Source organism: Myotis daubentonii, chromosome 3 (genome assembly GCF_963259705.1).
Source record: "Myotis daubentonii chromosome 3, mMyoDau2.1, whole genome shotgun sequence".
NCBI classification, from domain to species: domain Eukaryota; kingdom Metazoa; phylum Chordata; class Mammalia; order Chiroptera; family Vespertilionidae; genus Myotis; species Myotis daubentonii.
The window spans coordinates 117858335-117883007 of NC_081842.1; the positions used below are offsets into that span (position 1 = coordinate 117858335).

Consider the following 24673-nt stretch of genomic DNA (forward strand, 5'->3'; position numbering starts at 1 on the left):
GAATTTGGACTCAGTTCTCTCTTGGTCCAAGATGGAATCTCTCTTGAGTGTTCCACAGCTTCTGGTTCCTGGGGCAGGAGGGACAAATGAGCGCCCCCTACCCACAGGGGCTCAGCTGCACAAGGTAGGAGTCATGGTCAGAACCTTGACAGAGGAGTGGGACTTGATGAAGTGTTTGGAGGAGTAGGCTGGGCCCAGAAGTGGAGGATGGGGTTCCAGGCAGAGGGGAAAGCATGGGGGAGAAGGGGGGACCCAGAGGCTTTCAAAGGGCAAGTGCCTTCAGGTAGTAGTGAGGCTGGCCATGGAGTTAGGAGGGGCATAGAGACTGGAGTCCAGGGCCAGGGGCGGGGCTTTGCGCTGTGCAGTGGGGACCCCAGGAAAGAAGGGTCTTGGGGAGGGTCACCTCTGGGAATGACATGGTCCCATATAAGAGTCCTGGCTCAGCCTCTAGGAAGAATCAGTAGGACTCTCCTCTTGGCTCCACCTACTGTGGGAGGTTCTTATTCAGAGCAGGTGCTCTTTTCTCAAGGAGCTCCAGCCTACAAGGGAAAAGAGAGCCACTAATAAGTCATGAAAGTTAAGGATGCGGCACAAAGATACCAACAGCAAGGGAGGCTGGGAGAAATCAAGGAAAGCTTCCTGCGGAGGTGTCATCTGATCTGGGCCTAGATGTAGGAGTCGGATTTTTCCAGGCAGGCAAAGAGCATGGCATGAACAAATGTGTGGGGAAGGGAATGGAGCCAAGCATGGTTTATAAATGGTCTAAGGTGAGGCTGAAGCAAGAGTACATGTCAGGGGTGAGGCTAGAAAGGAAGTGGGGTGGGCAAGGATAATGCTGAGGCTCACTAAGCACCTGCTGTGTGTGAGGCACCACCCCCAAGAAGTGTGGAATGCGATTATCCCATTTTCCATATGAAGAAACTGAGGCACAGCAGGGAGAAGTAACTTGCTCAGAATAGCATGGCCTGTCAGTGGGGCCATTGGGATCACACCAGGGAGTCTGGCTGCAGAGGCCCCATGCTGCCTGCTGAGGAGCTTCAACCATGCAAATGAGATTCTGGAGTCTGGTGACAGTCCTCTGTTCATCAGATAGTGTCCATAAATCATGTGACATATCAGTCAGGTAGGTGGGAACTCTGACTTTATGGTTAGACCTCACCCTGGCAGGGAGCTCAGAATGTCACTTTCTCTCCATGCATCCCATTGGCTCCCCTGTGGCTCCATGGGAATTAGCAGGGTCATTGCCAAGAAGACATCTAATGTACCGTGTTTGGTAGAGGCGTCAGAATTGGTGGCTGTCCTTGCGCAAGCAGGTCTAACCCCAGGAAGGCTTTGGCCTTTTTTCCTAATGCCACATTCCGCTATTTAAAACAGTGACCTGAGCCCTGACCAGTGTGTCCCAAGTGGTTAAGGTGTTGGCCTGTGCACCGAAGGATCAGGGGTTCGATTCCCAGTCAAGGGCACGTACCTGGGTTGCAGGTTTGATCCCTGGACCTGGTTGGCATGGTTGGAGGCAACCAATCGATGTCTCCCTCTCACATTGATGTTTGTTTCTCTCCCTCTCCCTCCCTTCCACTCTCTCTAAAAATCAATGTAAAAAATATCCTAGGGTGAGGATTAACAAAACAAAAAAAACCAACGACCTGAACCTTCAGTTTGAAAAAGTTATTTTTCAGACAATGCATAATTAACCACCACTCTAAACACAGGGTGTGCCAGGCTCCCTCAAGGCTGTTAATTATCCTTTATTAGTGATCTTAAATTAATGTAAACTAATCCTTGAGCTCTGCCAGGGCTGGGGGTGGGGTTAGAGGAGCGGAGCTGCTTCTTCCAGTTAGGAAAAGATAAGTGTTCCCAGGGCCCCTCCACACCCCACCCAGGATGTGACCCACGGACACTTTAGCTTTGGCCCAGAGGCCATTGCGAGAGGGCACAGAAATCTCTCCCAAATCCCCAGGGCCCCGCAGATTTCAGGGTCCTCTCATTAATGAAATAGTTCATGTGGCAAAGAAAATGGAGAGCATAGTGCACCCATTGCCCGGCTTCAGAAATAAACGGTTGCCGATGTGGTGAATGGCCTCTGCGGACCTCCCTCAAATCCCATTCCTCCTCCACTCCCGCAAAGATGACCCTAAGCTGTACCCCCACCCCCATTTGGTGTGTATATTTCCCATGCACATTTTTGTAATTTGGCTAATACAAAAGATTGTGCATGTTTTTTAACTTTAAATACTAGTACATGATATTATAATCTGTAACTTGCTTTTTATAAATTTTCAATTGTGGTAAAAGACACAACGTAAAATTGGCCATCTTCATAATTTTACGTGTACAGTTCGGTAGCATTCAGTACATTCACATTGTTGTGCAGCCATCACCACCATCTATCTCCAGAACCCTTTTCATCTTCCCAAATCGAAACCCTGTCCCCATGTAACACTAACCCCCATTCCTTATCCTCCCAGCCCCTGCAACCACCATTCTAGTTTCTATCTCTGTGAGTTTGGCTCCTCTAGGGACCTCAAATAAACATTTGTCATTTTGTGACATGCTTATTTCATTCAGCACAATGTCCTCCAGGTTCACTCATGTGTAGCAGGTGTCAGGATTTCCTTCCTTTTTAAGGCTGAAGAATATTCCATTGTGTGTATAGACCACATTCTGTTTATGCAGTCATCCGTCAGTGAACATGGCTTCTGCCTTTTAGTGATGGCGAATGGTTCTGCTAGAACATGGGTGTGTAAATACCTCTTCAAGACACAACTTGTCTTTTCCACTTAATATTTTATCAGTGATATTAATTCATGTTGTTATGTGTAGTTCTTATTCATTCATTATCATTGGTGTATAGTATTCCATTGTACTATTGTGCCCTAATTTAAATACAGTAACCCCTCCCCCTTATCTGTGGGTGCCTAAAAACTAGAATAGTACTGAACCTTGTATATACTATGTTTTTTCTGTACATACATATCTATGACAAAGTTTAATTTGTAAATTAGGCACCATAAGAGATTAACAATAAAATAGAACAGTTATAACAACGCACTGCAATGAAAGTTATGTGAATGGCTTTGAGGTCATTATTAAGGTAAGGGTTACTTGAACACAAGCACTGCGATACCTAGATGGCTACTAAGTGACTAATGGACTAACGGGTGGGGAGTGTATACAGTATACAGCATGGCTTTGCTGGATGAAAAGAATAATATGCTGGGCAGGACAGAGTGGGCAGCACGAGATTTCATCGTACTGCTCAGAACAGTGCTCAACTGAAGACTTACGAATTATTTCTGGAATTTTCCATTTAATATTTTTGGACCATGGGTAACTGAAACCATGGAAAGCAAAACTACAGATAAAGGGGGAATGTGGTGCCTAATTTATAAATCTGTTCTGCTGCTTATAGGTGTCTAGGTGGTTTCCCATTTTTTGATATTACAGATTGGGCTACAGTGAGCATTCTTGCACATCTCCTGTGCGCGTATGGAGTTTCTGTAGGGTTTTTATCAGTACATTATGCAAATACTTCAACATTACTGGGCTTTTCTAAACTGTTTTCCAAAGTATCTGTAGCAGCGTGTGTCCTCACCAGCAGTGGGGAGAGTCCCTGTGTCTCTACATGCTTATCTATACTTGGTATTAAAAGCCAGAATAGCCCTAGCTGATTTGGCTAGAGTGTCAGCCTGCGGACTGAAGGGTCCCAGGTTCAATTCCAGTCAAGGGCACATGCCTTGGTTGCAGGCTTGATTCCCAATAGGGGGAGTGCAGGAGGCAGCCAATCAATGATTCTCATCATTGATGTTTCTATCTCTCTCTCCCTGTCCCTTCCTCTCTGAAATCAATATATCCATAGCCAGAAGACATTTTTAATGTATAAAGGAGTGAAAGAGAGAAAGGTGAAGAGAGGAGAACACTGTAAGTGGTATGAGACTCCACCATAACTCTCCTCAGCATCAGGCATCCCGAGCTGGAAGGCCTGCGTAGTTCCAGGTTCTGGTGCCACGGGGTGGGTGGTGGTGAGGAAATGGGTGTTAATCTCATGAAGATTTTATTCTGGGGAATATTCTTTCTGGGACAAGACCTTAGTGGCTGTCCCATCCCCAAGAAACACTTCCTGCCTTCAGTGACTGTCAAACTTGGTGTGTGCGAGTAATCCATCTGAGTGATGTCTGCTCCTCAGCTGTATCTTGACAATGGATGGATGGGTCAGCCTGCCTGGAGAGGGCCATGCCAACCTAAGGAGCTCTGAATGCCCAGCAAACTCAGAGGAGGGAAAGAGCTGGGCCCAAGTGCTTACAGGTCCCTTCTCCTGCTATGGGGTGAGTTGTGTCCCCCAGAATTCACATTTTGATGTTCTAACCCCCAGTACCTCAAAATGTGGCTGTATTTGGAGATGAGACCTTTAAAGACGCAATAAAGGTGAAATGAGGTCACTAGTTAGCCTTTTTCCAGTATGGCTTGTATCCTTATAAAAGGGGGAGGTTAGGATGCAGACCCACAGAGAGGGGGGCCAGGTCTGAAGTTCAGTTTATATGTATACTTGGCTGGGCCGGGGTGGGGGTGACTTGCTTCTGAGTGAGATTAATTTAAATGGGTAGACTGAGTAAAGCAAATGGCTCTCTTCAGTGTGGGTAGGTCTCATCCAAAATTGAAGGTCTGAGTAGAACACAAGTGCTTAAATAAGGGGGAACATGATCACCTGCCTGACTGCCCTCGAGCTGGGACATGAGTATTTCCTGCACCTGGACTCAAGCGGAAGTATTGGCTCTGCTGGGCCTCCAGCCTCCTGGGATTGGGACTGGAGCTCCACCAGCAGCTCTCCTAGAAGTTCTGGAGTTCAAGATCTCCAACCAGCCGTCTGAAGATCCTGGGACTGTCCGCCTCCACAATCACGGGAGCCAGTTCTTAAAATAAATACACACACACACATATTCAACTGGTTCTCTTTCTCTCGAGGGCCCTGACTAATCTACCATGTGACAGGGAAAAGATGGCTGTCTACGTGCTGAAAGAAGCCTCACAAGAAGAAACCGCTAGAAGACGCCTTGATAGCAACCTTCCCGCCTCCAGACTGTGAGAAAGGTTTCCTGTTGTTTAAGCTGCCCAGCCAGTGGTACTTCGTTATGGCAGCCAAACAAACTACCAAGGTCCTCTGTTTTCCACCTGTGAAATGGTACAGGGACCCATTCTCAGGCTCATCGTGAGGCTGTTAAGTACAGTGTATGTGCACACGTCCTGTATACTCAGCAGAACCGATGTGGCTGATGTGTGGCGGTTAGGACTGGGGTTAGAGTGAGGCATGCCCCCCCAAAACTCAGCAATCAAGGAAACCAAATGTCAGACTTGTACCTGAAGACAGGCTGTTGTCTGATTTACCACCCCTGTCATTGCACAGCAGTTTCCTGGCTCTGCCAAGTGTGTGTGTGTCGGTGTGTGTGTTGGGGGGGGCGGGGGGGTGGTTATGAGGACTGACAATGATGTGCAAATGATTTGGGTAATGTAGGGCAGTAGATATTATTTTAAAGCTTATTAACTTTCTTCACTTGGTTCAAAATACAGGCAGCGGTTTTGGTAAGTATGTGTAGGGTGCACACTTTCCATTTGCTTCAGGCCTGTCCACACGCCGCATGGTCTACTTCCAAAGGCCAGGTGAGGGCTTCTCTTTGGAAGGCTTTCCTCAGGATGCATTTCTCCTGTCTATTTGTAAAGAGGCTTAAGAATCAGGGATTGTTTCTCCATAGGATATCATCAGGTAACTCTGAATATGATCTGAGAATTTTTTGTTAATATCCTGACTTTGAAAATCATACTGTGTTTATGTCAGAGAATGTCCTTGTTTTGAGGAAAGATACTCTGAAATAGTAGGGTCTTGAGGTGGGCAACTTTCAAACAATTTCTTTTTAAAAAGCGTGTGTGTGTGTGTGTGTGTGTGTGTGTGTGTGTGTGGAGAGAGAGAGAGAGAGAGAGAGAGAGAGAGAGAGAGAGAGAGAGAATGATAAAGTAAATGGGATTCAATATTAACAGGTGAAGGATATACAAAAATTCTTTGTATTCTTCTTGCAACTTTTCCATAAGTCTGGACTTACTTCAAAATATTAAGTTAAAAAGAAAGAGCCAGTAGTTACTGCGGGCTGGTTGCATGTACTCAGGCTCTCACTTCTCCTGGAGCCCTCTGCCTCCACCTCGCCCCTATGCCTCCTTCTCAGTCCTTCAGTTTTCAGCTCAAATGTCACCTTCTCAGAGAGGTCCTCCCTGATCACCTGGTCTAGCATAGTGCCACCCTCCTCTAGTTGTCATCTTTCGTGTCGCCCAGCTTGTTTTCTTTATCACCCTCACCAACACCAAAATTATCTTATTTGTTTGCTTATCATTTGTCCCTTCCATCCCTACCCTCCAAATGTTGGTTCTATGGAACTTTGTCAGTTCACCTCTAACCTCCCATTCCCCATGCCTGGCACACAGTAGGTGCTCAATACATATCTGTGAACAAAGGAAAGTTTCAGTGGTCAGAAAACTTTGAGTCTGTCCTTCCAGGTTATCCCCCACAGACTTGCTATATAACCTTGGATAGTGCCTGCTCCACTCTGGGCCTCAGTTTCTTTCTCTGTACCCCAGCTCTGAAGCTTTTTAAAAATACATATTTTATTGATTTTTTTAACAGAGAGGACAGGAGAGGGGTAGAGAGTCAGAAACATCGATGAGAGAGAAACATCGATCAGCTGCCTCCTGCACACCCCCCACCGGGGATGTGCGGGCAACCGAGACACATGCCCTTGACCGGAATCGGACCTGGGACCCCTCAGCCCGCAGGCTGACGCTCTATCCACTAAGCCAAACCGGTTAGGGCTCTGAAGACCGGTTAGGGCTCTGAAGCTTTTTGATTGTGTGATGTGGGAAGCCTCAGGCTGTTGTAGATGCTCAGAGTGCCCCTGGGGCCCCTCTGCTGCAGGCTCCACCAGCTGGTGGATCTGCCCTCAGGCTTGTCACCACTTCCTCTCTGACAAAGGAAAAGCAGAAGGTGAGGACATGTGTTTTGTGGACTTTACCTGCAGTGCTCCCATACAGGTGGGGCCACAATGAGAGGAAGCTCACTTCCCTCCCAGAACTTCCTAGGAACAAAGATAGGGCAGGTTTTAAGCCCAGCACCTTTGGCAGGAAACAGTATCTGCTTGAAATTGAGCAGCATTGTCTTGTTTTCATGGTAACCTTCTACTTCCAGCAAGTGATACTCGTTTTCCACTTGGGAGAGTGATATAAAGTTTCCTTTTAAAACAGATGTATTCAGGGGTGAAAGCCAGTTAATTCGGTATTTTGTGCATTGTTTTAACATTTTATTGTAAATTTGAAGTGTAGTTGGAAGCAGGGGCCCACCATGAGTCACCCCTGGCAGGTTTCATTTTTCCTCCACCCGCTCCACTATTTTTCAGGTTCAGCTTTCCCAGGGGTCTCCAAAAATGTCTTTTTGCAGTCTATTTGTTTAAACCAAGATCCTAACGATAGCCACACACTGCTTTTACCTGGAGTCCCCCCTCCTTTTTCATCCTTGCCATTTATTTGTTGAAGACACCGGGCCATTTGCCTTTAGCATGTCCCACATTCAGTTTAGGGCTGATCATCTCTCCCAGTTGTGTCATTTAACCTGTGCCTCTGTCTCCTATAGTTGCTGTTAACTAGGAGTTAGATCAGAAAATTTGTTTAGACGTGAGCCAATTTTTTAAGCCGGTTGATTTTAATAGAAAATATCAAGTAGTATTAAATTAAATATTAGAATGTCCACAGATAGAGTCTGCACTACAAAGGTGGGGTGAGAATGAACTTGGGACCTGTCTGTGCATGGAGAAGATTCAGGCAAGGGACTGAGCTGGACAGGTCTAGGTACTGGGAAACAGCCCTGAGGCAGAGATGAAAAAGCAAGGGGGAAGGGGGGGGGGACAAGAAAGGAAGCAGGAAGGCCAAGGAGATAGTTACTGTTTGGGGTATCTTGACCTGCATACTAGAACCCAGGTAGCTGGGAGCAAGGGTCCAAAGAATTTAGACCTTTCAGCAAAGGATGGGGTTCAAAGAAAGCAGATTTACTTTGGGAAGGGGGGCACTAAGAAGGAGCTAGGGAATGGCACAACCTGCAGCAAAAGATATTTAGGTTAGAGAAGGACTTCCATGCCAGATTAGGAAAGTTGTATATATAGAGGTTATAGTGTGGATTTTGGAGCACAATGCTTGGGTTCAAATCCTAGCCCTGCCATTTCCTATTTGTATAGTTCTGGGCATGTTTGTAAACCCTGTGTGCCTTAGTACCTCACCCTACAGATGAGATAATATTAGTACCTACCCCATAGGATGGGCCTAATGATTAGATGAGTTAATCAAATGTACTGGCTACAGAAAGTACTCAGTAACCATTAAGTATTATTAGTATTGGATGATAGTGAAACATCTCTCCCTGGAAGTTTTAAAGATTGTCACACCCCCCAAAAATTTAGAAACCAGAGGCTAAGAAAAGTGTTGCTTTATATTCATAATCCTCCACGTGGCTTCGCCCAGCATCAGCTCCTTCCATGTGTTTGGTCTTCATGAAGCCCACTGCAGGCAGACTCTATTTCTCTCCCCATTTGGGGGATGAGGGGTGGAGGTGTGTAAAATGGCTTGTAAGGATTGCATGCTTGTGAGCACAGCATTATAGAAAGGATAGAGGCAGGTCTTAAAGTTGGGCCCTGTTCAGAGTCCTAGACCTGCTACTCCCTGGCTCTGTGACCTTAGGTAAGTCACTTCACACCTCTGAGACTCCATTTCTCCACCTCCACTTTAGGAATTGGGCTTTGCTTCCATTATCTGATTCCCTTATGTGACAGATCTGGGCATAATCCCTGTTGTTTTGACTGATTGCTGATATCAAACCCTGCCCCTGGGCCTCCCTCAGTCCCACAGGCAGGCCACCTGCAGTGATGTCCTCTCTTAGGGTCTGGCTCTGCCCTCACCCCAATTGACAGCCACCATAGCAGGTTCCTAGAGACAGATATCAGAGCAGTCTCCCCCTGGACACTCAGGAGCTGCCCAGGGTCCTGTTTTCCCTCTGTGTACAGTTATCTTCATATTTTCTGTCTTCCTGGTCTCAGAGGCAGCTCAGAATCAGAGGCTGAACAGTGAGCAGGCCCTTACCTTAAATCCCACCCTGGGCAGGCCATGTCTCTTCTCTGGGCCTCAGTTTCCTCAGTTGCAAAATGAAAGGCAGGGGGATCACGTGGGAGACTTGTGCATTCATTCAGCAGATAGTCTCTCATTAACTCCTCTGGGCCAAATCCTTTGCTGGGGGCACAAGAAACTCATGAGCAAACCCACATTCATTCTCAGATCACTCCCAGTCTGTTTTTGTTGTTGTCCAGTCTTACAGGGGCTGCGGGCACTACAAGAGTCTCCCGAGCTGGACCCAGCATGGGCAGCTTCCTGAAGAAAGTGGGAGTTCAATGAATCTTATAGGATGAGTGGGCCAGACACTCACAGATGTGCTTTATTTGGCCTGATGGGATTAGCCCACATGACATTTTAAATTTGAATTTATTGCAAATATCTAAAAATCAAGGGCTTTTATGCAAAAAATTGGGATTTCTGACTTCTGAAAAACCAGAGATTGCCTCCCTATAGCAACGACTATCCGTTTAGACCAGGCATAGTCTCCACCACTCTGTCCCACCTGATCACCCCTCCACACTTGCTCCACACTCGCTGTCCCCATCACTATCAGTGGAGCCTCCGTTCTTCCAGTTGCTTAGCCCATAAACCCAGGCACTGTCTTCTACTCCTCCCTTCCTCTGCCCTGCTCCTTTATCCATCAGCAACTCCCACTAGCTATGCTTCGAGAATGTTTCTAGAATGCAATCTGAGGGGAGGGGTTGGGAGGCTGGGTGAAAAAGGTGAAGGAATTAAGAAAAGAAAAAAACAATTCATAAATAGATAACAGTACAGTGATTACCAGAGGAAAAGGGGCTGGAGGGAGGTAGGAAAGGATAAAGGGAGATAAATGTGATGGAAGGAGACTTGATTTGGGGTGGTGAACACACACACAATACAGTATACCGATGATGTATTATAGCATTGTACACCTGAAACCTATATACTTTTAAACCAATGTCACCCGCCCTGACTGGTTTGGCTCAGCGGATAGAGCGTTGGCCTGCGGACTGAAGAGTCCCAGGTTTGATTCCAGTCAAGGGCATGTACCTGGGTTGCGGGCACATCCCCAGTGGGGGGTGTGCAGGAGGCAGCTGATCGATGTTTCTCTCTCATCGATGTTTCTGGCTCTCTGTCCCTCTCCCTTCCTCTCTGTAAGAAACCAATGGAATGTATTTTTTAAAAAAATAAATAAACTAATGTCACCCCAATAATTAAATTAAAAAATAGAATACAATCTCTTGTCCCCACCTCCACGGCTACCACCCGAAGCCAAGCAAACATCAGCTGCCCCTGGTCCTTGCTGTTACCTTTCCCCGACGGCCTCCTCTCTGCATAGTGAGCAAAGCGAGGCTCTGCAATGCCAGTCGGGACATGGATGCGGCTCCTAGGCTCCCCAGGATGACTTCTCTGGCTTCTTCCCAAACACCCAGTGTGAGTCAGTAGCCAGCCCTGCCTGCTCCCTGAGACTCCTAGTGGCCTGGGACAAGTGTTAGTGGCCTCCTAGCCTGAGGCAAGGTGGCAGAACTCAGCCGCCCAGGAGGCCAGGAGCCCCGGAGCCCCACAGTGGTCCCAGAAGACCCAAAGCTCTTAGCTGTGCACCTCCACTTTCCCATCTGGAAGATAGGGACATCCCAGCATCCACTGCTCACAAGGCAAATGCTACTTCAGAAGCAAGAAGATTAAGGGTTTTCATGTTCAGGTCACTTGGTGTGTGTTTCTAGTGTCCACCTTTTTCCTGGCCCTACTCTGGCACCTCTGGAAGTCTGCAAATGTAAATGACTGTGATCCATTTTGTTCTCAGTCTGAAGCAGGAGAAAGAGCTCAGGGTTTGGAGTCAGATAGGCAGAGCCTGGTTTAGAGATCACCCTGGGCAAGGTGCCTGAACCTTGGTGTGTTAATTTGTATAAGGAGATAATGAAAACCACAGCTACCTAGGGTTACTGTGGAGGCTCATTTGGGTAATGTGTGCCAAGACCTAAGCTGCATGGAAAATTTTCCCCACCTTCCACGGGCTCTCAGTGAAGGCGAGGGATCCAGACACAGGTAATGTGCATGCAAGGAGCGAAATGTTACAGCCCAGGCTCAGGGAATAGAGAGAATGTGGGTGGAAAAGGAGGGAGCCAGGGGAAGCATGTCACCAAAAGAAATTATCTGCTTTATTTGTCTTATTCATGGCACAGATTACTACTGAAAGTCAACCTATATAATAAAAACCTAATATGCAAATAGACCGAACAGCAGAACAATTGGTGGAACGACCAGTGGAACTATCGGTCGCATGAACGGTCACTATGATGCACACTGACCACCAGGGGGCAGACACTCAATGCAGGAGCTGCCCCCAGCCTGCAGGCCTCAGGCCAGCCAAGTCAGGTGCCAGTGGGCCCCTCCCCCACCCTGATTGCCCCACCCACCGTCCCGAAGATCAGCCCTGATCACCAGTCAGGCCTAGGGACTCTACCTGTGCATGAATTTCATGCACCAGGCCTCTAGTTTTTGTATATTAGCTCACTTGGTGCTCGTTGTTGCTCCCACCAGAATGTCAGCCCTCCTAGGTCCATTGCCTTCTTCAAGTCCTCAGTTGGTATCTGACACACAGTGAGCCCATCAATGTATGTTGAATGGATAAAGGAACAACAAATGAATATTTGGCATCATAGATATGATGACCTTTGAGTTGCACCTTCAAGGACAGTATATTGGGCCATGGCAGGATACATCAAGTTCACTAAAAGAGTTGGACTATGAAAGTCAGTATGTAACACTGGCTGTTTGGGGCTTCATCTTGCAAAGGTGGGTGGGTGGGGGTTAAGGGAGCTTGCAGAGGAAGGTGTAGCACCTGGGCTGAGGAGGGAATGGTTATATAAACCCAGAAGGAGAGAGAGCTATGTGCAAAGAGCTGCCCACCAGGCTCTGTGACTCAGAGGCGCTGAGGAGAGGAGGACTGGGGCAGTGAACACTGACTGACCACTCACTCCTCTCTTTCCTGCTGTCATGCCTAAGCTTCCCACTGGCCTCACCCACTGAAGACTGAGGGCACAGGAGCCTGGTGATGCTGTCCATGGGCCCGGAGCAGAGTGGAGAATCCGTCTTCAGGGCCGTGGAGAGAATCTGGTCCAGAATTGAAGAATGGTTCTAGGCAGGTGGGCCAGGAGGCCCAGGAGTGCTCAGTGTGTGTTTCTTCAGAGGGCAGCTTGCAGGTGTCCAGAAGCTCAATGCAGATGGCATGCGGCAATGGCCTTGGATGCCCGGCCAAGGCTTGGCCTTTCTTTTGTAGGTGAAGGTCTGCCATGGAGAGGGAGGGTGGAGGGTGTTAAAACGACTCTATGGTGGGCAGTAGGATATGGGCCAGAGGTAGAGAGACCACTAGAGAGGGTACACAGAGACCTAGTGAGTGGGTGACGCTGACAGCCTCGAAAACCCACCATCCCCTTCAGCTCGCAGGCCCGGAATGGAGTAGAATGCACCATTTTTGTTGATGAGACAGGCAGACATAAAGCAGAGTTTGGAGGTTTCAAAGCCCTAAGGACTGCAGACACTCTTCACAGGCAAGTCAAGGGGACAAACCCAGGTAGGCCTGGAGGCTGGCCCAAAGCTCATAGACCCTCACTTGGCCCCCAGAGGGACACATTCTCCTAAATGGAGTCCTCACCCACTGCCACCCATCCTGGAGTTGTTACCTCCCTCAGGTAACCACGAGCCCTGAGTTGGCCAAGTTCACCACAGTGTTGGCGTTTCCCAGGGAACAAATGTATCTTTTTCTTGCCTGAGCGGCAGTGACGTCATCCCCAGTGGGCTGTGTGAGTCACCAGGTTGAGAGTGGAGTGCTGGCCAGCTCTCTGTAGAGCCTGCTGTGGCTGTGTGGGGAGAGGGAGCAGCTGAGGGGTGACTGTTTCCATGCAGACTCGCCTCCTTCTGCTGACTGACTGTGGCCCTCCTGCTGTGGGTCCCCCCTACAGGAGGAGGGACAGCCAGTCACTAAGCACCCAGCAGTGCCAGGTGCTTTTGAAATGAGAGCTGATGTCCTATAGAAGATGACCCTGAGAGGTGAAGTCCTGCATCCAGGGCCACACCGTGCTGCAGGCCTGCCACCACTTACTCCTCAGCACAGCAGGAGGTAGGGATCAACTGAGGCTCAGCTCGATGAGATGACTTGTGTGGGGACAAGAGAGTCCGAGATGAATAAGGAGGATAAGCCCCTGGCAGTGGTGTGGACAGATGGAGTGTGACAGTTGACATCCCGGAGACCTCAGAGCACTGGGAGCCCAAGTCTCCTCATCCATAAAATGGGGATAATGACGCCCCCAGGACTGTGGCAAAGCTGAGAGAGGAAATGATGAGAGCAGTTGTGAAAACATTGTGGGGAACCTGGTCGGTGCGGTACAGTTGAGCGTCAAGCTATGAACCAGGAGGTCACAGTTTGATTCCCAGTCAGGGCACATGCCTAGGTTGCAGGCTCGATTCCCAGTGTGGGGTGTGCAGGAGGCAGCCGTTCAATGATTCTCTCTCACCGTTGATGTTTCTATCTGTCTCTCCCTCTCCCTTCCTCTCTGAAATCAATAAAAATATATATATTTTTAAAACAGTGGGGGTGGGGGGCAGCACACCCCAACTCCTCAGACAGTCCCCCTATCCATCCAAACCAAGAAAGCAGTTTTCTGAGAAGTAAGCAACGCCCTATGGCAGTGGTCGGCAAACTGCGGCTCGGCAAACCGCGGTTCGTGAGCCACATGGGGCTCTTTGGCCCCTTGAATGTGGCTCTTCCACAAAATACCAGCTCTTCCACAAAATACCAACTTCTGCGCATGGGCCACGAAGTTTCAGTCGCACTGTACGAGCGCACCCGCACGTGGTATTTTGTGGAAGAGCCACACTCAAGGGGCCAAAGAGCATGTGGCTCGAGAGCCGCGGTTTGCCGACCACGGCCCTATGGGAGCTGGGGAAAGCCACACCCATTTCTGTGACTTGGTTTCCCCATCTGTAAAGTGGGAAGAGGGAAGCCCTAATGTGATGCTGTTAGAAAGGAGACAAACACAGGTGGATGAAGCCAAGAAGAGGAACAAAGAAGTGAGGTCCCAAGCCCTGGAGAGGTTTTGGTGACAGGGGCATGTTCCAAGGAGAGGAACTTGGAAGGGACCCCCACAAGCATCTTGGGCCTCTGGTCCTAAAAATGACACCTGTCTCTGAGATCACTTCCAGGGCCAAAGTGCCACTTGCCTCTCTTTATCAGGTGCAAAGCATGACTGAGTTGGGCACAGAGCAAGCACAGTGATGGGTGTCCCTGGGGCTGTAGGGCCCAGGAGACATGGGAAGTCAGAACCTTGGGCTGGAGAGAGAGAGAAACTTCAAATTTGCCAGGGTTGTGACAGGCCGATGTATGGAAACACAGGGTTCCAAGGGAGAGGCAAAGGACTGACAGGGATGCTGGGAGGAGGATTCAGTAAGATGTCTTGGGAAGAGAAAGAGGTTGTTACAACCTCCTTCTTTGACCCTGAATGGACAAGGGACCAGCCCAGGCCAAAGGGGAGTGAGTGAGGGGATGGATGGAAAGATTGATGAGGGGATAAATAGATGGATGATGGAAAGAAGGGAGAGAGGGAGGCAGAGAGGGAGAGAGGTAAATGTGTATGTATATGTGAATAAATGTGTTCATGGATGGTGGTTGGAAAGGCGGGAGAAGGATAGATACGTGAATGTAAGAGTGAGTGGGCTGCCTCCACCCACAACAGAAGTCTGTAGGACAGACCAGATAAACGTGAATGGAAATCTTACTTTGTGGCACAGGAAGTGCAGCCAATATGAAAGTGACAGGGAGGCTCTGTCCAGGGAGTGTTCCCTTGAGTCAGGAGAGACCCGTGATGGATGGGCAGCCTTGATAAGTGTGAAGGTCCAGCCACTGGGTGAGGTGGGGTGGGGTGGGGTGGAGAAGTGCCTGTGGCAGGGGGAGATCCACTGTGGTGGCTTTTGATGAAGAGAGAGAACTTGGGGTTCCTAGGTCCCCAGGGAAGCCACAGCCTTTGTAGAAACCCATCTTGCTTTCCGATAAAAAGTTCTTTCCTGGTTGGGGGACAGATGAGCATGCAATTGCTGTCCCTTGCTGTGGGAATTAGGCTGGAATCTGAGATGGAATTCCCATCCTGCACAGGCCAGGGCAGGGTGCCCGGGGACAGAACAAGGCTTTGACCTGGAGACCCCTCTGTGGACAGGGGATGCCCCTCTCTGAGTCTTGGTTTCCTCATGGGTGAAATGGGACATGATGGCATTGGCAGCTGTACATGACGTCAAGGGCCTGGATCTGAGCCCACCTGCCCTCTGGGGGACCTCCTGGGGTAGGTTCTATGAGCACAGATCCTGATCTGTGAGTCATTCTCCCTGGGGGCTCTGCTGGGCAGCCCAGCTGCCTACCCTGGGCTGGGCTGGAGCAGCTGGTGGGGTTGAGGGTGGAAACTCCATCTGGGGCCCCATCTGGAAATGCCCAAACTCAGCTCAGTCTAGACCCCAGGGCTGCACAGAGGGGCCCCAGCCCTCAGCCCACATCTACTCCCCATCTCTACAGAAAGAAGCTGGCTTGCAGCCAGACTGCCATGGTTCAAACCCCATCTCCATCACTAGGCCTGTGACTTCCCTTGTTTATCTAGGCCTCCGTTCTCGCATGTGTAAAATGGGCTGGTAATAAAATCCACTTCATGAGGCTGTTGGGATAATTAGATGAGTGGTCTGGACCTGTGTCCAGGGCTCTGCGAGCCTGAGGTTGTGAAGCTAAAGAGGAGTCCACCTCCCTCACCAGCACCTCATACGGGGGGGGGGGGGGGGGGGGGTGACCTAGTCGGGGCTAGAAGTGGCATCTCTCACCAGAGAGAGAGAGAGACCCTCAGGGGCTGGCCACTCTCCCAGGAAGCAGCCCTGATTTTGTTTTTATTTTTTCTGTCTACCCAAGCTTCCCCCAGGAGCTGAGCAGGCGGACAGCCTCTTTCTGCCCTGGCCAGTGCTTCTGGTGGGCCGGGCTGTGGGCAGGCAGACGGGTGTTGGGTTTAGGCCTCTGGGGAAATGGGGGAGGATGTGGGCCCGCCCTCGCCTCCCGCCCACCTTCCTCCCTCTCAGGCTCAGCCTCTCCCCTCCCAGACCAGCCTCTGGACACAGGACAGGCCCAGGGCTCCCGGCAACCCAGCTGTGTGCTTTCCTTCACAGGCAGACACCGCTTGCCTGTTCCACCCCAAGTGACTCACTGTTGCCCTGGCCCCTAGCCACTGCCGTCTCCTGGCAGGAGGTGGGCACTAGGTTATACAGAAGCCACAGTCTGGTGTGTAAGGGCCTCCTGGCCAGGAGGTCTGAAGCAGTGGACGGTCAGCACACAGCGGCTGGCCCAGGAACAACAAGGCCAGTGGCTGGGAGCTGCAGGACCTGTGGGAGCAGTGTCTCACCCTCTCCCCTGGCTTTTGGGTCTTTTCTTTCTTCTTCCCACCATGAAGAAGTAGGTGACTCCTTCCAGCCAGCCTCTGGTTGAGAGAAGACCAGGTAGGAGGGCAGTGGCCATGGGCCCCTGGGCCACTCACCCCTCTACCTAGCCAGGCATGAAGGGTGGTGGCAGCGCCGTGTGGAGCCTGATGTGGAAGTACTGCATCTCCGTGAGGACCCTCAGGTACCAGGGGCATGAGTAGACACAGCTCTGCCTAGCCACCTTCTGTCGGGAGTGCCGGAGCGGGGGGCACCAGGCTGGCTAGTTTACCTGGCTCTAGGAGGTCCAGGACAGCCCCAGCATAGGGGGAGTAAGGATGGAGGGCAGGAAAGGCCCTGCACTCTCTGGAGAAACTCAGAATCTCTAATGAGGAGGGAGGAGAATGGAAGGATGGGCAGGGAATGTGCAGGCACTTGGCCGGGACCCTGAGTGCCCACTGGAGGATGCCAGTGGCAAATACAGTGTGGTTGGCAAACTCCCCAGTGTGCATGGGAATTGTCATTTGTTACATAACAGGGGCCTTGAGCACAGCTGTTTGACTTTGACCCTGTTTTTTACCCTCTCTGAGCCTTACCTGCCCTCAAAATGAGGCTCCTACTCTTTTCTTCAGAGCACAGTGTAGACTGTTTTATATGACCGTCAGTGGCAGACTCGGGTACCTGGCGGCCTAAGTTTAAAACTGGCATTGGCATTATCAGCATTGTGATGTGGCTTCACCTCTTTGGCCCAAAGTTTCCCACCTGCAGTTCCTTATAGGATTAGTGAGGATGAAATGAGGGAACATACAAAGAACAGGCCCGGCACACCAGGCGTGGGGGAAGTGCTGACCACTGGTGTTGGCGGTGTGCTTCCCTCCAAGCTGGTCAGATGGGAGGATGACGGGGTGGTAGTGGGGGTGGGGGGCCTTGCACTTGGAGTGAAGATGGGCGGGCCCAGACCAGCCAGCTGAGAGGGCCCAGACCAGCCAGCTGAGAGGACCCAGACCAGGCAGCAGGAAGCTGGATCCTGTGTGAGCTCAGGCAACGTTGGGGCTCAGTCTTATCTGTAAAGGAGCTTGGGATGATGCCAGGATTTACATCTGGGCGGGGCTTAAAGACATAGCCACCTATTTGGAACGCATCTCCCTGGATGCTACCTAAGAGCATATTCTTTGCTTATAGGGGAGTTTTACAAAGGGTAAGGGATTAGAAGAGTCTCCCTCTTTCTTCCCACTCTCATTACTTGGTATATATTAAAGCTTTTTTCCCTCCTTCCTTCCTCCCATCCTTCTATAATTCCTTCCCAAAATATTTGTGACAGTTTATAGAAAATACCTATAATAAATTAAATAATAAGACATCAGGACCAGGAAGATTACAATTTAGAACAGTGTCATGATCTAGGGAGTAAAATAGAGCAGAATAGATATATGTAGCATCCTAAGGTGAAAATTGCTGATTTCCTGGCAGCCAAAGGAAAAGGAGAAATCCAGCTACACATTCCATCTCACTATGACAAGAAGCCATTGTTACAATGGCTACAGTTGTCTCTGCCTCTGGGTGAGAGTGTCTGGGACCCTGACCTCTAACTCAATGGATAGTGAGGGCTGAGGGGTTCTTTGGATGGGGGTGCCAGCTAACTGCTGTAATGAAGAGAGGAAAGCTCATCCTGGATTGAGCCACAGGCAACCTGTCCCTCCTTAGGCCCTGGGAAAGACCTCTTGGGGGCCAGGGCAGGTGGGGGAGGAGTCCTTGGGCAGGGGCGAGTGTGCCATGTGTCTTTCCTTGTAACCATGCTGGATTTTCCTGTGTCTCATTCTTTCCATGGTTTCTGGGGATTGGTGCTCTGGAAACCTCAGGGGTTGTTTACAAGATGCATGGGCCTGGCACCAGGTTCTCACCCCCCTGACAAGGAGTAGCACAGACTGGCTCCCGGAGCCCACAGACTGGCTTCTCCATGCCTCAGTTTCCTCATCCCCAGAGTGGGCATCATTGCAGAGCTACTCCACGGGGCTGTGGGGCAGAGCTTTGTGTGGCTCATGGCAAATGCTGACGGAGTGTTGTGGCTACCAGTAGCCAGACAGTGGTGACAGGCAGGCCTGCACCAAAGGGCTGCTGTGAGTACTGGCAGGGTGGCTGCTCACCATCAGTTGGGTGGGTGTGGGGGCCATAATTGGCACTGGGCTTGCCCCAAACCCTCACTTAGCACACATAAGTACAGGGCACCTCCAAGGTTAGTTGGGGAGGATGGACCTTGAGAGGCTCCAGGAACACACTCTGCTCTTCAGACCCATACCCCATCCTGTTGGGGACCCCCAAGAGAGCTAAAACAACTCCCTGAGTCAGACAGACAGAGCTGGCCCTTGTGGGGATCCTCACCCCTTCAGCTGTTGGGGGAGACCTGAGTCACAGGTCTGTGGCCCAGGCAGGGCTGGCGGCAGCCACAGGGACAAATTGGAGGGTGTGATCAGACAGCGCATAGTTTTCCACTTGCGTCTTCACATTCCCTCCCCCCACCCTCCCCTCCTTAGCCTATCGCCCCTGGCTGGGTCCTACTCACATCTGGAAAAGCGTGAGGTGTGAGTGGGGAGCAGGCTGCCGCCAGCCAGCCCTGTCCCACTGCCCAGGGGTTTGGTGACTGCAGCCAAGAAGGCAGGGGCAGGGTCTCTGGGACTTTGGCCTGAGGTCCCTGAGAGGGGCTCCTCTGGCTCTGACCCATCTCCTGGACAGAACAGCTTAGCAGTTGGGCACACCAGGTCCAAAGGCAGCACCAGCCGATTGTAAGCTATGTAGTCCTGGGCAAGCTGTTTAACTTCTCTGGGCCTGTTTCCTTGCTGTAAAGTGAGAACAGTGCCCGCTGAGTGGGCTTTTGGGAAGATTCCAAATGGGTTCTGTTGACTCAGCACCCAGTAGATGGCATCCCTGGGATTCCTGTCCCTTTCTTCCCTCTGAGTCTCAGCATGGAGGGAGGCAGAGTGATGAAGTGGGGAGAGCAGGGACTTGGCAGTCAGGCCTAGCTGAGTTGGAAACTTGTCTCAGCCCCTTTCTACTGCATAAAAGCCTTTCTGAGTTGTTCTGAGATTAAATGAGTTGATGCCAGGGTGGGGTGGGTGCTACATTGTGGCCCTGTCTTTGCGTACACACCTCTAGCCTGTCTGCCACACACTTTAGCCTATGGTACTAGCAACTCTTAGCCTCTGGGGTCAGACAGGAAAATCACTTTTGCATCTGGCCTTATTTCAGGAACAAAGGATTTGTGCCGTGAGGGCCAGTGGGGCATTTGAGCTGCCTGTGATGCTGGGTAGGGATAGGGTGGGGCCTCGGCTGAGCAGACCCTGCCCCCTAGTCCCTCCCACTCTGTAGTGCATCTGGGGCGGAGACCTGGGGAGCAGCTGGCAGCCAGGGTCTTGAGCTTCCAGGGAGCTTCCCCAACAATTAACCTCTTGCTGCCCCCAGTGGAGGCTTTGTACATGTACCTCCTGGGACAGGGGCTTCCAGTGTCCTAGCCTGGGCAGCTCTGATGCACAGAAATTCCTTCCTACTTGGAGCTGGCACCTCTCTTCCCATGATACCTCCCCCACATAACCACACTGGGGCCTGTGCTCCAGGCCTCCTACCCATCTGCTCCCCTGTCCTGGCACAACTTGCAGTGGCCAGGACTCCCTGAGGCTGAGGATGTCTTCAGTCCCCTCCTCATCTCCTTTTCCTGCTAGACTATCCCTGTCCCTCTCTGGCAGGGTATAGCACCCAGCAGTATTTGACCTGCCCCCCCTGGCTCCGGGCACTGCCCAGATCACACATGGATCCTTCTTGTGGCCGCTCTACCTTTGCATCCAAGGGATTCATGGCTGTGTCAGCACAGCAGGCCTGCCTTCCCTCTCCATCCCCCTCCAAGCTGCTCCATTGCCTGCCCCCATAAAGAGTCTTTGTGCAGGGTTGCAGACCTAACGCTGTGCCTGGCACTGTGTCAGGTACTCAATATACATCCTAACATCCACCTGTGAGGAGTACCACCCCACCAGACAAGGAACGTAGGGCTCGAGTGGCTTGCATTATTAGTTTCCTGTCATGGTTTTTGGTGAGACCCTTCTTGGTGGGTAAGGCACTTGTCCTCAGAAAGCTCAGAGCCAGCAGGGAAGTTTCATGGGCACAGGCAACTGCAGCAGGTGGTGGAAAAGGCTTAGCACCTACTGTGTGCAGGCCTGTGCTAGGCCCTGGGGGACAGCCCAGTGTAAGGTGAATGGTCTGGGCCTCATGGGGCTGACATTCAGGCAAGAGAGAAACAATAAACAAAACAAATCAATGAAGATGTCCAGAAAGGGATTAGAAGCCAGAGGCTAAAACTGGGAGAGGTGACAGAACAGCAGAAGGGGCCATGTGACCTGGAGTGGTAACTCTCATAACTGATGAGTGGATAAACTGAATGTGGGCTTATTCATACAATGGAATGTTATGGTGTCATAAAATGAATGCAGTGTTGACGTGATATGACATGGATGAACCTTGAAAACATTGTGCTGAGTGAACTAAGCCGGACACAAAAGACTAGAGTGAATGTCCACAACAGTCAAGTCACGAAGACAGATGAGCAGCTACCTAGGGCTGAGCTTGGGGAAATGAGAATGACTGCTTAATTGATATGGGGTTTCTTTTGGGGATGATGAAAATGTTCTAAATTATGATGTTTGCACAACTCTGTGATATACTGAAATCATTGAATTGTACATGTTAAATGGGGTGAATTTTATGGAGTGTGAATTATATCTTAATAACACAGCCGTTTTTAAAAATAAAAATAAAAAAGGCTCATCTGAGAAGGTGGCCTTGAGATGAGTAGCAAGAAGGAGTGATCTTGCAAAGACTTGGAGAAAGGTGTTTCAAGCAAAACGAGCTGCAGATGCAAAGGCCCTGAGGCAAGAGGGTGCCTGAAGAACAGTGGGAAGGCTGGGTAGGGTCTGGGAAGGAATGTGCACTTGGCAGGGTCTTGAGAATGTACTGGGGTGAGGGGAGAGACAGAGCAGGGGTTTAAGCAGCATAATCACAAGATGTGCTTTCTGATTTAAAACAATCACTCAGATTGCTGTGAGGAAATAGGCTATAGAGAGAGGGGCAGGGACTGGGCGTCGGGGGAGGGGGTGGAGAGACTAGTCAGGAGACAGCAGCCACGTCCAGAGAGGATGATGGCTACCTAAAGGAGACACACAGGCAGACTACCAGGCTGGCAGTGGGAATGCAGCTAGGGGAGGAGGCTTCTAGGAGGAGGGGCCTGGGTAAGGCCTCCAGAAATGGGGGATGGGCCAGGCAGAGGGGCAGGGATGAAAGGGCTCTCCAGGTGGTGCCACCTGGGTGGGGAGCTGAGTGTATGGAGGCCTCTGAGCCCCGTCTGTCCTTGAGAGACCAGGCTGACTGCCACCCGGGTCCATTTGGGCTCAAGCTGCTTTCAGAATAAGTAGGGCAGTTCTCTGGACCTGCCTTTGTCCTGCATGCTCGGGCTGGCCTCAGTGAGAGTGTTAGCGCCAATGTGGCTGGTGACCCAGTGTGGCCTGGTGCTCTGAACAAAGCAGCCTCAAGAAACTAGAGTGGCCCCGAAACACGATAGGCCACGAGAGACTGGCCAGGAAGGGAGCTGTATTATTTATTGACCAGAGCCTCTGGGCCTGCCTGGTGACAGAGAAGCAGAAGGGGCCATTTGCACTGGCCGGACCTTGAAAGAGCCCCCTGGGCAGTGTCTGGGACCCAGCAGGAGGGCAGGTGGGGGCCCCAGGGTGCCTGGCACCCTCCCCCCAGGGTGTGGTTTCCTGGATGCTGGCTGGCTGAGCAGAGAGGAAGTCAGACGTCAGGCCCGGCAGTGGGGAGGGCCCACAGCTTGTCCCCAAGGGCCGTTGGAGGCAGGCAGGGTGCTGGGGTTCCAGGAAGACCTCCACCCCATCCCCTGAGACACTGTGAGTACCTGCTGCCTGGCCCAGGGCAGGGAGGGGGTCTCGGCTACCTGAGGAACCTGTGAGGGCTGCTGACTGTCAGGGCAGCCTTCTGTGGTTAGGGCCTTCAGGCTCCTGTCAGGGTTTATGCCACTTCTTGGAACTGTTTTCTGTGACCTCTTCTCACTACATGATGGCACTCAGGCTCAGGAATACCAGGTATTTCCCCACAGCTGCTTGGAATGCAGCCTTAGCTGCAAGAGGGATGTTCTTTCACAGCCCTGGGCATTAGACCAGCCCCGGGCCCTGGTTGGTTCTTTGCCTGGGCACCTCGCAACCACTCTAAGAAAGACAGACTCTACGCTGAGTAAACTGAGTCCTTCTGAGGTCACACAGTTGCCAGGGCCCCTGCAGTATGGTTGGTGCTGTTTCCTTCCTCAACTACTGCCTCTCACTCCCTGGAGCACACAGGGTGCAGGCAGAGGGAACAGAAGGCTTCCCAGGCTCCAGGACCTGTGGTTCCCGCCATCCGTCAGTCCATTGGGGCTGACTCTGTGCTGAGAGGACACTGCATTGGACAGGTCTCTCTCTCAGTGCTCCCCAGGGCCATTTCCCCATCTGTGCAGTGTACCCTGGAGCCCCATGACCCACTAACAACCTCAGCTCTTTCTGAAATAATCCAGAGTAGAGCCTTGAGGGCATTGGTGGGTGTCCCCAGGTTGGTGGGAAGCTTTGGACACACAGAATGAGATTCGGTGAGGCTCTTTGGCACTATCCCTTGGGAAGCCCCCTTTGATGAGATGGAGACCTGGGGCCACCTGTCCCTCAGGGAGTTTCCCCACTGAGTCCTGCTTCTCCAGCTAATCCTCACAACAACATAGAAAGGAGAATGACTACCACTGTTGGTTATGTGAAAACGCAGGCCCAGCGATGTTAGGATGTCTGCGCAGTGTCCCACAGTGGGTGTAAATTGGGTAGCTGGGGTTTAAACCCAGAGTGATTCTGAGCCCCTCAGTGCATCATGTGGTCTCTGTCTTGGGGGCAGGAGCAGGGGTGAGTGAACTCACGACTTCCCTATCACTGGGTCTCAGTTTTTCCATCAGTAGTGGGCTGGACTCCAGTGCTAAAGAAGGGGCTGCCTGCCCCACTGGCCCCCAAAACTCAGGTGGGGCGGGCGGACATTCCGCTGCAGGATGACAGCTTCAGGGCTGCTCCCTGACCTTGGTGGGCAAAGGCTCACCTCTCTGTAGAGCCCCTGATGACTCCAGTGAGCCAAGGTTGCATGAGAGTGAAAGCTGGCCCCAGCTTCAAGGCTGGAAGGACAAGAAAGAATGCACATAGTGAGCACCTACTGTATGCCTGTCACTTTCCCTAAGATGCCTCACTCCAGCCCTACAACAGCCCTTGGAGGTTCTTCATCTCCATTTTGCAGAGAATGAAACAGGTGTTGCTGGAACAGAAGATCTTTCCTAAATCAGTTAACCAAGCATGCTTCCCCCATCAGCTTAGAATCTGGGACTCATTAATTGGCCAGATTCAGTGGCTTCCCATCTGCCATTGAGAGGCTTCTGGGCCTGGCCAGCATGACTCAGTGGTTGAGCATTGACCTATGAACCAAGAGGTCACTGGTTCAGTTCCTGGTCAGGGCACATGCCCGGGTTGTAGGCTCGATCCCTGATGTGGGGTGTGCAAGAGGCAGCTGACCAATGATTCCGTCTCATCATTGATGTTTCTATCTCTCTCTCCCTCTCCCTTCCTCTCTGAAATAAATTTTAAAAAAAATTTTTTTTAATAGAGGCTGCTGGGATGCAGGCTGTGGCAGAGACCTATGAGGAAGTCACTATATTCAAAACAGTTGTGTGTTGAAATAACTTCCCAGCAGACTAACCATTCTGATCACACTGGCAGCCAGAAACAGAGTAAATCTGAAACCCAATGCCTGTGAAACAGGGGCACATCATAGCCACAGGCTGAGCATGCACTGGGAAGCTAAAGAACCCCTGCAAAAGGGGGTGTGCATACCACCTGCTTGTGAGCAACCAGAGGCAACCAGCTTGGTTCTGTGCTTTAATTGGTATATTTTTAAACCACTTCCAAGCTTCCCCCAAATAGTGTGTTCACGCATGGCTGCGATCACCAGGGAAAAACGG

At 50.9% G+C, this 24673-nt stretch overlaps 1 protein-coding gene across 4 annotated transcripts in view; it reads left to right on the forward strand.

The window, feature by feature from the left end:
* IQSEC1 (IQ motif and Sec7 domain ArfGEF 1) overlaps positions 1–24673 on the forward strand; it is a 384674-nt gene that overhangs the window by 227983 nt on the left and 132018 nt on the right. The window contains exon 1 of one of the 4 annotated variants that reach the window (XM_059688318.1): positions 16368–16810. The exons of 2 other annotated variants lie outside the window; for them this stretch is intronic. In XM_059688318.1, the coding sequence (XP_059544301.1) occupies positions 16743–16810 (68 nt within the window). In that variant the 5' untranslated portion in view covers positions 16368–16742. Of the gene's footprint in view, positions 1–16367; positions 16811–22461; positions 22548–24673 lie in introns of those variants that run through there. One more of the 4 variants, XM_059688329.1, reaches the window with a different exon arrangement.